The 12,901-nt window shown below is 39.7% G+C and overlaps 3 protein-coding genes, 1 long non-coding RNA gene and 1 other non-coding gene across 6 annotated transcripts; 2 read left to right on the forward strand and 3 right to left on the reverse strand.

Annotated features, from left to right (window-relative positions):
- The first annotated feature begins 1,081 nt into the window (after positions 1–1,081).
- LOC116027663 (probable strigolactone esterase DAD2) lies at positions 1,082–3,094 on the forward strand. The gene is made up of 2 exons (XM_031269373.1): positions 1,082–1,534; positions 2,482–3,094. Exons 1-2 carry the CDS (start codon positions 1,164–1,166, stop codon positions 2,909–2,911), a joined length of 801 nt encoding a protein of 266 aa, XP_031125233.1. The 5' UTR covers positions 1,082–1,163; the 3' UTR covers positions 2,912–3,094.
- A 1,513-nt stretch (positions 3,095–4,607) lies between these two features.
- On the reverse strand, positions 4,608–4,679 carry TRNAP-UGG. Its single transcript has one exon. It is a non-coding gene; the product is annotated as a tRNA-Pro (tRNA).
- Positions 4,680–5,097: 418 nt separating this feature from the next.
- LOC116027484 lies at positions 5,098–6,725 on the reverse strand. Its single transcript, XR_004099980.1, has 2 exons — positions 6,608–6,725; positions 5,098–5,428 (listed from the first exon to the last, which is right to left on the reverse strand). It is a non-coding gene; the product is annotated as an uncharacterized LOC116027484 (long non-coding RNA).
- On the forward strand, positions 5,422–7,096 carry LOC116027483 (LIM domain-containing protein WLIM1-like). 2 transcript variants are annotated; one of them, XM_031269145.1, is made up of 6 exons: positions 5,422–5,661; positions 5,909–6,030; positions 6,102–6,198; positions 6,283–6,326; positions 6,405–6,494; positions 6,628–7,096. In XM_031269145.1, exons 2-6 carry the CDS (start codon positions 5,926–5,928, stop codon positions 6,838–6,840), a joined length of 549 nt encoding a protein of 182 aa, XP_031125005.1. In that variant the 5' UTR covers positions 5,422–5,661; positions 5,909–5,925; the 3' UTR covers positions 6,841–7,096. The 2 variants fall into 2 exon arrangements, with proteins under 2 accessions (XP_031125005.1, XP_031125004.1); XM_031269144.1 differs by lacking the exon at positions 5,422–5,661 and having other exon boundaries at positions 5,746–6,030.
- Positions 7,097–7,458: 362 nt separating this feature from the next.
- On the reverse strand, positions 7,459–9,936 carry LOC116027481 (F-box protein At3g12350). Its single transcript, XM_031269143.1, has 2 exons — positions 8,881–9,936; positions 7,459–8,097 (listed from the first exon to the last, which is right to left on the reverse strand). The coding sequence occupies exons 1-2, from the start codon at positions 9,793–9,795 to the stop codon at positions 7,624–7,626; spliced, it is 1,389 nt and encodes a 462-aa protein (XP_031125003.1). The 5' UTR covers positions 9,796–9,936; the 3' UTR covers positions 7,459–7,623.
- Positions 9,937–12,901: the final 2,965 nt, after the last annotated feature.

The raw sequence follows: 12,901 nt of genomic DNA on the forward strand, positions 1-12,901 counted from the left end.
GAAGGTGTTCAAAGTGGAAGGTCAGCTAGACGACTTGCCGGATTCAAGTCTTCCTGAAGACGTTGGGCGAGAGGGCATCGGCCCTGGGGAGGATAGGGTCACAGCTTAGGGCCTAGGGGTTATCTACGAAAGGACCGCACCAGGATAATGGAGGAGGGATAACGATCGACATGGTATAAAAGGATGGATGAGTCAGGTGGACTAGCTACGCGTCGATCTGCCGTGCAGAAGCGAACCCCAAAGGTGTAGGAGGAGGTAGTAGAGCGGCTATAGAGGAAGATAGAAGAGCAAGAGAAAAAATGGAGGCGGAAGAGTAGTCGCCTGAACCCAAAGTGAGGATGGATGTACCATTTACTCCGAGTATAATGGACGAACCCCTTCCTAGGGATTTCAGACTCCCAATTATCAAAGCTTACATCGGGACCTCGGACCCACGCACACGCGATACAAGGCAACTATGGTGCTGATTGCGGTAAGCGATGCAATCATGTGTCGAGCATTCCTGTCTACCTTAGATGGGACAAGCGCACTTATGGGGAGGGGGGCACTAGCGCACTTATGAAGGAGAGTGCCTCATTACTAAGGAGCGATGACACTTATTATGAGAGAAGTCATTGTAGATATTAGGGGGCTTTGCCACTGTTAGCTATTGTCCATTATAAAACCCGAGCCCCCGTGACAGAGACACTCTCTAAAAAAAATTGTACTCAAACTCTAAAGCAATACAATCTCGTTTACCTACAAACATGCCCGTTAACATACTTACCGTCACCAATTAGAAAATGTCATGTAGGGAGTGAAAGATTAGAGGGGGTGGGTTACTCTAGTAAAATATAAGTCGTCAACATACTTGCTGTGCCTAATGAGGGTGTGAAAAATACGCGTATACTAAGCGAGCAGATGGAGTCACTTCATACCGTTTGACTACATAGTGTTTGGCTAATAATATACTCCGTATTTGTTGAATGTTTAAAATAGTTATAATTATATTTTTCATAATTTCGTTATAAAAAAAAAAAAAAAAAAGTACAACTTCCGTATATATAAGTGCAAGCTACTTCTTCCTTTTCACACGCAATTGCCTTTTGTTTCCACAGGTTTATCTAGACAGTGCTAACTGCCAACATTTTCTTCCCCACCGGAAAATCAAGAAAACCCAATCCATGGGTCAATCTTTGCTGGAGGCGCTAAACGTGCGAGTCGTCGGCTCCGGCGAGAAAACCCTAGTTCTAGCCCACGGCTCCGGCACCGACCAGTCGGCGTGGCGGGGCATTCTCCCCTATTTCCTCCGCGACTACCGCGTGGTCCTCTTCGACCTCGTCTGCGCCGGCAGCGTCAACCCCGACTACTTCGACTTCCGGCGCTACACCACTCTCGACGCCTACGCCGACGACCTCCTCAACATCCTCGCCGCCCTCGGAATCGACCGCTGCTACTACGTCGGCCACTCCGTCTCCGCCATGATCGGAATCCTCGCCGCCATTCGCCGCCCCGATCTCTTCTCCAAGCTCATCCTCATCGGCGCTTCCCCTAGGTAACCCTTTTTTTTTCCGGTAACGGAAAAACGGAAAATCAAGAAGTGAACAATTATTAGAGAGTTCAATTATGCCTACCAAAAAAGCCGAATCTTTTGCCTTTTTTGGTTGTCAACTTATCTTATCCTTAACTAATCTTGTCTTACAACGTTGATTGATTGTTAATCTACCACGGTTTCGCCTCTCTCATCATGCCCACCATTGACTTCACTTTATCTCAATCATCGTATCTTATCCTCATTTCTTATAAGAGCAATGCTAATTCCCCTCAATTTTTTCCCCTCTAATCAATCCCTCCCTCCTTATGTAACATCAATTAATTAATTACCAAAAACAACCCAAGTCATGCAGTATTACAAGTTCAATTCTCTACAGAAATTATCTATTGAGCCAGTCAATTATAGATAAATTAGCTTAGTTTATTATCCTGTTTAGTAAAATTGTTAGTTTCAGTCAATTTTGACTTATTTGATCATTATTAACTGTTTGATTTGATTAAAAAATCAATACAAGTGTTTAATTAAACAGTCTTTTTACTTCTAAAATGTTAATTCAAAAAGCTACTCAAAACAACCTCAAACAGCTATTAACTAGCAGTTAATTTATCAAATGCCCCCTATCAAACACCCCCTACAATCAACTAATGCAATTAACGGGTTACAACCTCTAACTTAATCAGTTGACAGCTACCGACTAACATTCATAGGCTTTTATCATTTGTCGGCTAGATACACCAAATTGAGTTTACCTAGTATATATATCTTTCTTTTTTTTAGAGTACTACTGACCCCATTACAATGTAGTATCTGTTCATAACTACTTTCTTAACTTACTGAAACACAAAGAATTGGACTCAAATTCACCCTCTTTCATGTAGACTCAAACTCACTCTCTTTCATGTGTGAATGTAAACCTAATACATATCTTTATTTTCCCTAAAATTTAGGTTCTTGAATGATGAGGAGTACCATGGGGGATTCGAGCAAGGGGAGATCGAGAAAGTGTTCTCGGCGATGCAAGCCAACTACGAGGCGTGGGTGCGTGGGTTCGCGCCGCTGGCGGTGGGGGCGGACGTGCCGGCGGCGGTGAGGGAGTTCAGCCGGACGCTGTTCAACATGCGGCCGGACATAACGCTGTTCGTGTCCCGGACGGTGTTCAACAGCGACCTGAGGGGCGTATTGGGGCTAGTGAAGGTGCCGTGCCACATCATCCAGACGGCCAAGGACGTGTCCGTCCCCGGATCGGTCGCCACGTACCTCAAGAACCACCTCGGCGGCCGGAACACCGTCCACGTGCTCCCCATTGAGGGCCACTTGCCGCACCTCAGCGCGCCGGCGATGCTGGCTCAGGAGCTCAGGCGGGCTCTGGGCCGGTGATTGCCCCGCCCGGCCCATGGGCCCTGTCTGGCCCGTTTTCTTTTCTTCGTTGTCTTATGTACTAACTATATATGAGGAATAATGGGAGGTTGGGAGATAATGACATGTCGCGATTTTAACTTATGGACGAGAGTGAGTTTGCATTTAATATTTCAAAAATTTTACATTTTTGCCCTTCCGTTATATTCCTAGTACAGACTTAATTCTTTAATCATATGCGTGACATGACAATTTTAATTCTTTTAGATCATTTTTATCATTAATATTTCACTTAATAAAGTAACTAATTTGATTCTTACGGGGCGTTTGGTTCAATGTAGTTTGGGATGGGCTGAATTTCAATTCAACGAATTGAGAAACTATTGCGTTTGGTTGGAGGGAATTGCAATTCGGTCGAATTGCAATTCTCTCCTTTTGCTGATTTCCAACTCCGAACCCTCCCCCTAAGAATTACAATTCAGCAGTTTTTGGGAGAAAAATGGGGCTGTGAAGACAATATTACCCCTCTAAAATATTGCAGTTGTCTGCCATTTTTTATTTTTTCATTGCATTATGTATTATGTGTATATATGTATTATGAATTCTGTGAGGATGTAGCAAGAAGAATAAAAAGAAAATGATAGATGCAGTAACATGTTTATATATGTGTGGATGCAGTAATATGTTCATATGATAAATTATTATTATTATTATTATTATTATTATTATTATTACAATTACTACTACTACTTATACTTAGGGCATTTTAGTCATTCTGTCACTTATTACATTTCAATTCCCAGTACTCCTATTCATGCATACCAAACACTGTAATTTCAATTCCTACCTTATTCATTGAATTGCAATTCCACCGAATTACAATTCTTTTACTTCCTAATTCCTTCCTCCCAACCAAACGGGCGAATTGAGGTGTCATTTATACCACAAATATAATTGAGGGGTAAAAATGTAATTTTACTCTATGATTTTATAAGAAATATTTGGTATGATGTTTTATGATGTGAACGGACGGTGATGTGAACTTTCGGAGAGAGGATAAGAATCTTCACGTGATTTCCACGTGGTGAGGTGGCTGTTTTTGTCTTCTTCCTTTTTCTTTCTTTAGGGGGAGTAGAAACTAGAAAGTAATTTTGTAGGGGAGTTTTTTTTTTTTTTTTTTTTTAGGNTTTTTTTTTTTTTTTTTTTTTAGGACTTTCTAAGAAAACGTCTAAATTACAATTGTAATGACAGTGTTTGTTAATGGAAAAGATTTTGAAGAAAACACCAAAAAAATAGCTATTTTTGGTGGGTGTTGTAATTTTAATTAGGGTATAATCTAATAATTAAAATTACTTAAGAAAATGCTTGTGATATGTGTCAGTTCAAATTTGGAGCTTTCTGACTACATATCTAAAGTTGAGAGTACTATAACGTACTCTAAATTTAACTCGTATTCTAATATGATATAATGAGTGAACATGAAAAGGTATTTGAATTGAACCGGTACGAGACTGGTACGAGCGTACCATCACTCTAAACAACCTTTAAAAAAAGACAATTTAAGTGTACAATTTTGAACAATTAAATACCTCAAACTCACCGTTCCAAATTGGATTCTCACTCACCATTGTCATTTCACAATTATAAAATGGCTAAAAATATCAAACTGCAACAAAAGCTACTGAAAATATGAGTTTTTCAACAAAAAGTATCAAATGGGGCGTTCCGAGAATCGAACTCGGGACCTCTCGCACCCAAAGCGAGAATCATACCACTAGACCAAACGCCCTGGTTGCTATGGTTTCTGAACGTTTTAATATAATCACATCTTAAGTATTAGGAATTAGTTGACAAAAAGATGATCGGCTAAGGATTTTTGGTGGTCTATTGTACTGTGAAAAGGCTTTAACAATTACAATTGTTTATAGCTGACCAACTCAAACTGAGAAAATCAATTAATAGTTCCTATAAGGAAACGAACTTGAAATATTGTAATTACAAAAGTCAATTAATAGTTCCTATAAGGAAATGAACTTGAAATCTTGTAATTACGAAATTAACTATCCGACCCAAGGTGGGGATTGCCCTCGAAAACCCTCCACACTTGCCTAGAGAAAAGGTAGTCCCTGTGAACCATGAAATGAAGTTTATTTTGACTGGTAAGGCAGACTTGCAGACCACACCTTGGTACACTCTTACAACTGCCATTTATAATGCAAAATGATTTTTTTATTTTATTTTATTTTTTGCAGTCCATCTTGTCATTGAAAAATACACATAAAAAACAAATTAAAATGAATGTACAAGTTGTTCATCTGAACATATTACAAAGTGCACCTAGTTTCTTGACTCATGATGGCCCCCTAGACCACCCATACACCAGCATTTTGGAGAACATATCTCACAGAATCCATAATATATTCATGTGTTGTTGCAGTGTCAGTTTAGAATGAACTGAGCCTGTGAAGAGAAATACAGAATCTACTTGCCCACCAAACAAGGCTCCACCAATGAATGTGAACCTCCTTTTTGATGAATCTGCAAGGAACAATGATGAATCTTTCATTTTACACATTTGACAGATTTCCCCCGCATTTCGCTATCTCTCCTACTTAGCCTTAATTCCAACCCAAGTAAAAGTAGTTTTCTTTAACTACTAGTGAAATCAACATGTTTATTTCTTGATTCTTGACCACACTAACAACCCGAACAGTCTCCACAAAGAACTTAGAAGGGAAAAGAAAGAATCGAAGGCGGCAGGTCTTAATGTTGTGAGTGGGTAGTTAGATGTTTTCAAGCTGGGGATAATGATTGTCGGGTGCTAGTTCATTAATCAAATTTGTTACACTTCTGCTACCCTTCCCACTCTGGTCTTTTAATAAAGTCCCATTTTCTCGCCTTCTGTAGTTCTGTGTTCCTAACTCCTATAAGTGTTTTCTGCTTCTAATAAGAGTGTGTGTGTGGGGGGGAGAGAGATTTTGCTTTGTTGGAAGAGACTAATAGCCATGGCATTTGCAGGAACAACCCAGAAATGCATGGCGTGTGAGAAGACAGTCTATCTCGTTGACAAGTTAACCGCAGATAATAGAGTCTACCACAAAGCGTGTTTCAGATGCCACCACTGCAAAGGCACCCTCAAGGTTTATATAATGACTATTATAAACCTTTCAACTTACATTGGTTCCATGTAATTGTATACTTCTGTTTGCAGCTTAGCAACTATAACTCCTTCGAGGGAGTTCTATATTGCAGGCCACACTTTGATCAACTCTTCAAGAGAACTGGTAGTTTGGACAAAAGCTTCGAAGGTAGACAGTAATTCATAAACATTTAACGTATAAAGATTAAGGACAAAAGTGTTACTCCGTATTTGCTATGTCATGTTCTTTCAGGGATACCAAAGATTGAGAAGCCAGATAAACCTGTCCTCAACGGGGTAATACATTTATCAAATCCTTGGATTGCCAATGTCTAATACCCATGTTTAAAACTAGTTAATGCATCTCTCTAACAGAAACCGCTAGCAAATAAAGTTTCAAGCTTTTTTGTTGGAACAAGAGAGAAATGTGTGGGCTGCAAGAGTACTGTCTATCCAATTGAAAAGGTAAGTAGTTTGCCTACATTTATCTTGTAAGGTTTGTTCATCAGAGCAGCACTTAATGTTTGCGAGAGGTTCACAAGATGAAATCTGTACAATAACTGAAAGTTGAGAATTACCTGGAATTATATCGTTATAGGTCTCGGTGAATGGCAGTGCATATCACAGGAGCTGCTTCAAATGCAGCCATGGAGGGTGTGTGATTAGCCCATCCAACTACATTGCATATGATGGCCGCCTATACTGCAAACACCACCATATTCAACTTATCAAGGAAAAGGGCAACTTGAGCCAACTTGAGGGAGAGCATGAGAAGAATTTGGTCAGAGTGATGGAAATTGCTGCAGAATAGTAATTTGAACGGTATTTTGGACTGTTACTCAGCTTTAAAGCAGTTAATGAGCTACACATTCCAGCACTTCCCATCCATGTTACTTTTAGCTGCCTGCATTTCATTCATGTTTATAAAGTTAGAAGTAAAATAATGATCAAGTGATGCTTGTTACTTGTTTACTACCTTCTAGCCTTGATTTATGTCAAGGAATTACGATGTTCAAAGGAAGATTCTTTGAATGATATAGTATAGTAACATGATGGGTCAAGTTTCACTTTCATAGTTTCATGCAACTTTGCAAGGGCACAATCTTAATGATATTGAAGAAAATAAAATACCTAATTGAACAAATCATTAAAATATTAGAGATTTTTTAAAATTCATTGACCAACTTACCAGCTATTTTCTCTTGAAAGCGAAATTCCAGGAAAACATCCAAATTACAATTCCTCCTGCAAATGATCATCATTTGCTAATCATACTCAAGCTGTCAAGAATCAATGTAAGACATCATCAGTCAGCAAATGATCTTTAATTTTCAACAAATGAGCCCATCATCCCGTTCTACACCATTCCAAAGTATAAGGAAGAGTAGCAACTAAAGAAGTAACCAAAGGACAATAATGGAAGAATCAGTTTCAGCAATAGTTTTAAACAATTGGGAAACTTTTATTTCCAGGACAATGTTACACAATACAATGAAATGATGGTAACCCCAGTATATAATTTTAATGTACAATGATGATAATCAGATAATTCCTAGTCATTCTACTGGCCTGACTAAGTAAATATAAAATAAATTCAATCATCTGAAAAGTTGATAGTATCTAATATATGACCATCTCTAGCAATTTGCTTCAAGTCTATAATGTAATCATTTCGGAGAAATCCAAAGCCAAATGTCCCATTTCCATACTGCCAAATCCTCCCTTCCACCTGCCGAGGATTTAAATTAGTTCCTGTCAGGTCAGGGATGACCAAGTCATAGCTTGAATTCATGGAGAGCATGCGCATTACGTCTCTGTTATCAGAACAAGGCAGACAATCATCAAAACTATCTCCTTCTGCATATGGTTGAAGATGTTCGCGACTCATATATATATCTTCCTCTTCTGAAGTAAAGGGAGACTCAATGAATGTAGCATTTGAAGTCCAAAAAACTAGGGTACAGCCAGAGAAAAGTTGAGACAATTCCCCAACTCTTCGGCAAGTAATTCCCCCAATGTTGTCATACGAAACAAGATAAAACTCCAGACTCCTGTCATCACTTATTCCCTGCAATGAGCGGCAAACAGAGAATCAACCAGGAGTGAGCCCTAATGTAATCACAAACATTTCATTCAATTCTACTAAGAACATATATAATAGCTTAATCCTTCTAAATTCTCAATCTCACGCGAAATCTTCTAGATCATCTAAATGATGGAATTCTTAATAAAGATCAAACCTTTTCACTTCATATTACTTGATGATAAAAGCATGCTTCATGACTGTTCTGTATGTCTAATATGTGTACCCTGAATGTTTGACTATCACAATTAATAAAAGAACACCTTCACTCCGAAGTTCCCATGGGCATAGACACATTGTTGAGCCACATAAATCTTGTCTTCTCTACTTTCAACCATTATTTTCAATTCTTGTTCTCATTTATCTCAACCACTGTTGCAAAAATTGGTCTAGGCGCCCGCCCAGCGCCTAATTAGGCCACCTAGGCAGCTGCCTAGCGCCTAACTCGGCTGAGTTAACTCGCCCATTTCAATCAAGTTCACCTAGTTAATCTGGTCGACTCGGCCTTGCCATATATATATACACACGCACACATGTGCACTATTTTTTTAGTTAGCCGGTTAGGTGCACGCCTAGGCGGCTATGCACTTCTCTACCAGCCGACTAGCATAGCGCTTACTGCAACCATGATCTCAACATGGACAATTTATAAAGCTTGAAACTTTTTACTTCATATTGCTAATCAAGATTAGAACACCATCATAAGCATATCACAGAAAAGCTTCAAACTTCAAAGCAATATAAACTTAAACAGAATAAGAGTAAAACCTTCCAAAGACCCTGCAATGGGCGAGCTGGTGTAGGTGAGCAATCGACAATTTTGACAAAATGCTCCATATCCCACTTCCTTCTACCTTGCCTTTCCTTCTCCCTCCTTCGCTGTCTCCTCCACGACCCATTCCCGCCGGGACTTATCCGGTTCGCAAAGTACTGGTAAATCTCGGACATAGGCCGGTCCGGCAAGCTCCCAGGGGACCCACACAAGTCCTCATACTCATCTTCCTTCACCACATTCCCCGAGCTTGAAACCTTCCTAAAATCGCCATTTTTTGGGGAACTTGAATTCACATTTTCCTCAATCGCCACGTGACATGTCCCTATAAAGCTCACGTATACTGCTACCAAATCTTTCTCTTGTAGCCAAGAATCCTCCGAGGAGGACATAAAATTCTCGGAGAATTCGAGCCGGCCTTCGAGGTCAAGGTAGTTGACCGTTTCTCCTCTGGAATTAATCCCCATCCATAAGAATGGGGATTTAATCACCTTATACGACGACGTTTTCACGGGCGTAACCCATGACCCGGACACATAAAACGGGCCCCACTCGAAGAACACCAGACGGCCGGAATTCCCGGAATTGAGGCCCGTTCCGGTGCCGCTGCGGCGCCAAAACCCGATTAGATGCTCGTACTCGAGCAGCGTCATGTAGAGGAGCTTATAGGAGATCTCGCCGTTCCCCCACTTGCCGATTAGGGTCTTGGAACCCCAGCGGCGATCGCACATGGAGAACCAGAGGCGCTCGTCGTCGCGGCACAGCGACACGAACCGCTTGGAGGTGCAGGCGAAGGCGGAGATCTCCGCCGGCGTCAGAAAGGATAGGATGCAGAGCTGCACGTCCTCCGGGAAGTCCGTGAACGCCGGGGGTGAAACGGCTCCGTTTTCCTCCTGCAAATTCGCAGCCATTGCGATTGAAATCAGTGAGGGATTCTCTCTTGAGCTAGAAGAGATTAAGGGGAAGAAAATGAAAGGATTGAATGGAAGATTCTTCTCAAATTTGGAATGATTCTCTCTCTGTTCCTGTTTTTCTTTATTTTCTTTGCTTAGACTTCAAAGATGGTTTCTCTATACGCAACGATGAAGGGTGTATTCGTATTCTCACAACAGTGATTCAGTGGAACAGAGTGTATCGTTGTGATGGTAGGACAGTGCATCATCTACCGTCAATGAATGGGCCTCAAAATCTATTCTTTTCGACACTAGACCCCAATACAGAGGCCCATCAGAATACAAAATTGAAGCCTAAACTTGGAGTTCTGGCAAATTATGATCCACACAGCTATGTGAACCATAATCAAATGTATATTTTTAATGTACTAAATGTACATTATTTTTATATTGAATGTGCATTATTTAATAGTATGGTCCACACAATAATGATTGTGGAGTTCTCGGACCTGGCGTCGTAGTTATTTCCGTAAATTATTACATATCTAATTTAAATAGTGGTGGGGTGCCAAGCGCCTTGTGCATGTAGTGATTTTTTCATATGAGAGGTCATGATATTGAGACTCAGAGTAGACGAGTCGGGCGGATCCCAATAGGTTTGGATATTGATAGAGATTATTCCCCGATCACTCAACATACAGTGTACATACCTGATCAGTATTTGTGCTAATCACCGAGTATAATAAGTCCCGACGTGACAGGATCAACCGAGCCGAAAGTTAGCTAAATTTAGCTAGTGATAGTCCGCCTGCCGCCCGTCTCTTTGGTTCTTCATAACCATGATTGATCGGGACGGTTGAGCTAACCTCCCTCATTGGTATCCCAAGCTCCTTCTTATTAGAATAACCTGGCCTCGGATGGATCGAGGGCGTCAGGAACCTCATTACATACGGGCGAACCGGCAGAGCCTCCGGATTCCCTTCGTGCATGGGCTCCACACGTCACGCATGCCGCCTGTTTTATCATCTATAAATACTGCATTTAATGTAATTTGTGGGACTTTTGGATTTTTCGCTTACACTATAAAAGAGCTCGAGATCGTTTGACTGATAGTCAGTTCTCTGATCTTGCCCCTTAAACCAACGAGCAAATTGAGAGAGGAATCATCCCGAAACTGATCTCACACCTACAAATTCTTATACATCTCCGTATTTAGTATATCAGGTATGTATACCCGAAGTATATATCTTATCAAATAATTATAAGATCATGTATATCTATATTTATTTTGATTAATAATTTAATTTCACCCTCATTTTTGTTCATTAGTCATATTCTTTTTTATTGCACATTGGACCACACATATGTATCATTTTAAAGTAACTAGTAATATATATATATATATATATATATATATATATATATATATATATATATATATATATATTGGGATAAAAGGTAGGGCAAAGCCTCATGAAACAAAACGAGAAGGTTAATCGTCCGCAGCACTTGGCACCTTGACTATATCACGCATGACACGCACAACATCGAGGGTAAGACGACAACAAAGAGAGATCCACCTAATTGTCACAATTTATAGTCAGTTAGTCCGCAACTTGGTTCTGTTCGCAGAGAACGTGGTAGCACACTGCATTTCAATTCTTTTCCATCCACAACCGACAACTAGAGGGCCACCACTTTCAGAACAAAAGTTGGGGTCGTCCATCCAGCAAACCAAAGTATCACCTTGCGAAAACCTTTTCTCCAAGCAATCCTAAGTCCAGTAATAATAGCAATCCTTGCCAAGGACCTTGTGGTCTAGTGGCATCAAACCCTTCCCTTTATACGGGAGGTGGTGGGTTCGAGCTTCAGTGGAGTCAATACTGACTCTTGTGCTTCAATAGGTTGAGAAAGTAGTTATGCACAGATACTGCATTACATAACTCTAACATTAAAAGATTATGAATTTAATTATTATCAATATCTACTTAGGCGAATTCTGCATTGTTATTATTATTAGGAAAAATTACATTTTTAATGCATTAGTTATACGATAATTGTAGAATTCATCTCTAAGTGTTGATCATGCTCACTTTTCGTTCCTATCATTAGCGTTGCACTTTTACTCTCTTTACTAACAAAACATTAAGGATAAAAGTGAACACAAAAAGTTAATAAAAAGATGAAAAATGCAAAACTAATAATAACTTAGCGAGAAAAATATGAACATGACTAACTAATAGGGACAAATTGTACAATTACCATATAACATAAGAACGAAAAATATAATTTTCTTTTATTATTATTATTATTATTATTAGACATTTATTTTATTGTAGTGGGGGTGGAAATGCAAATATGCAATACCCCACATACTTCGTAGGTATGGTATCCAAAGTGTCAGTAAACTGCTACTTGCGGTGCCGCCGTAGTTCTCAGATGCCACGTGTCAGCTCACATGAATTCCGCAGCAGAGATCTTCCAATCAGAGCCACGGGAACCAAAATCTATACTGTTGAAGCACACAAAGCAAGGGGGGAAATAGGGACTTTTAAGTGTAGTGGAGGGTAGTACTGTAAAAAGCCGTTTGATAGGTGTAGCCATGCATGGCTTCCAACTCCCTCCGCCCACCGCTTCACCGTTTGCTCGCCGCGGCTTCTCCCTTTCGCTCAATAATTACGCAATTAATTCTATTCATAAAACATTAATTGTATATATGTATGTTTTTTCAATAAAAATTATAATTGTGAGAGATTTTGTCAGCGGAGAAAATCCCATGATCAAATAATTAAATTAGTATTTATATTATTTTAAATTTGACTTTTCTTACCAATTATAATAACTAAGCGACTTATTAAGTGAGAGAATGAGTGTTTGGGCCCATAAGGAGTCACCACATTCAGTGTAACTTCCACCTTATGACTGTCAGAATTTGTCTATTAACATTCTTTTTTTTCAAAATGTTGAATTCTCGACTCCGAAGATGGTAACTCGGCTGAGCACAAAGGTTAGATTCGAAATTCCTAATTTTTCTTCCCAAACTTCACTCTTTATGACCAACTAAGTTACCCATGTGGGCTGCCTATTAACATTCTTGATTTTATTACTCGTTGAGATATATTTG

The sequence above is a fragment of the Ipomoea triloba genome, chromosome 8 (assembly GCF_003576645.1).
Source record: "Ipomoea triloba cultivar NCNSP0323 chromosome 8, ASM357664v1".
Lineage (NCBI taxonomy): Eukaryota > Viridiplantae > Streptophyta > Magnoliopsida > Solanales > Convolvulaceae > Ipomoea > Ipomoea triloba.

What these genes read in the sequence shown, in the direction of transcription:
- LOC116027663 (XM_031269373.1), top strand. Translation starts at nt 1,164, where the DNA reads ATGGGTCAATCTTTGCTGGAGGCGCTAAACGTGCGAGTCGTCGGCTCC. An exon ending in CTCATCGGCGCTTCCCCTAG is followed by an intron (nt 1,535 to 2,481) that starts GTAACCCTTTTT and finishes CCTAAAATTTAG; the next exon opens with GTTCTTGAATGATGAGGAGT.
- LOC116027483 (XM_031269144.1), top strand. Translation starts at nt 5,896, where the DNA reads ATGGCATTTGCAGGAACAACCCAGAAATGCATGGCGTGTGAGAAGACA. An exon ending in ACTGCAAAGGCACCCTCAAG is followed by an intron (nt 6,031 to 6,101) that starts GTTTATATAATG and finishes TTCTGTTTGCAG; the next exon opens with CTTAGCAACTATAACTCCTT. An exon ending in CTGTCTATCCAATTGAAAAG is followed by an intron (nt 6,495 to 6,627) that starts GTAAGTAGTTTG and finishes ATATCGTTATAG; the next exon opens with GTCTCGGTGAATGGCAGTGC.
- LOC116027481 (XM_031269143.1), bottom strand. Translation starts at nt 9,795, where the DNA reads ATGGCTGCGAATTTGCAGGAGGAAAACGGAGCCGTTTCACCCCCGGCG. An exon ending in CATTGCAGGGTCTTTGGAAG is followed by an intron (nt 8,098 to 8,880) that starts GTTTTACTCTTA and finishes CGCTCATTGCAG; the next exon opens with GGAATAAGTGATGACAGGAG.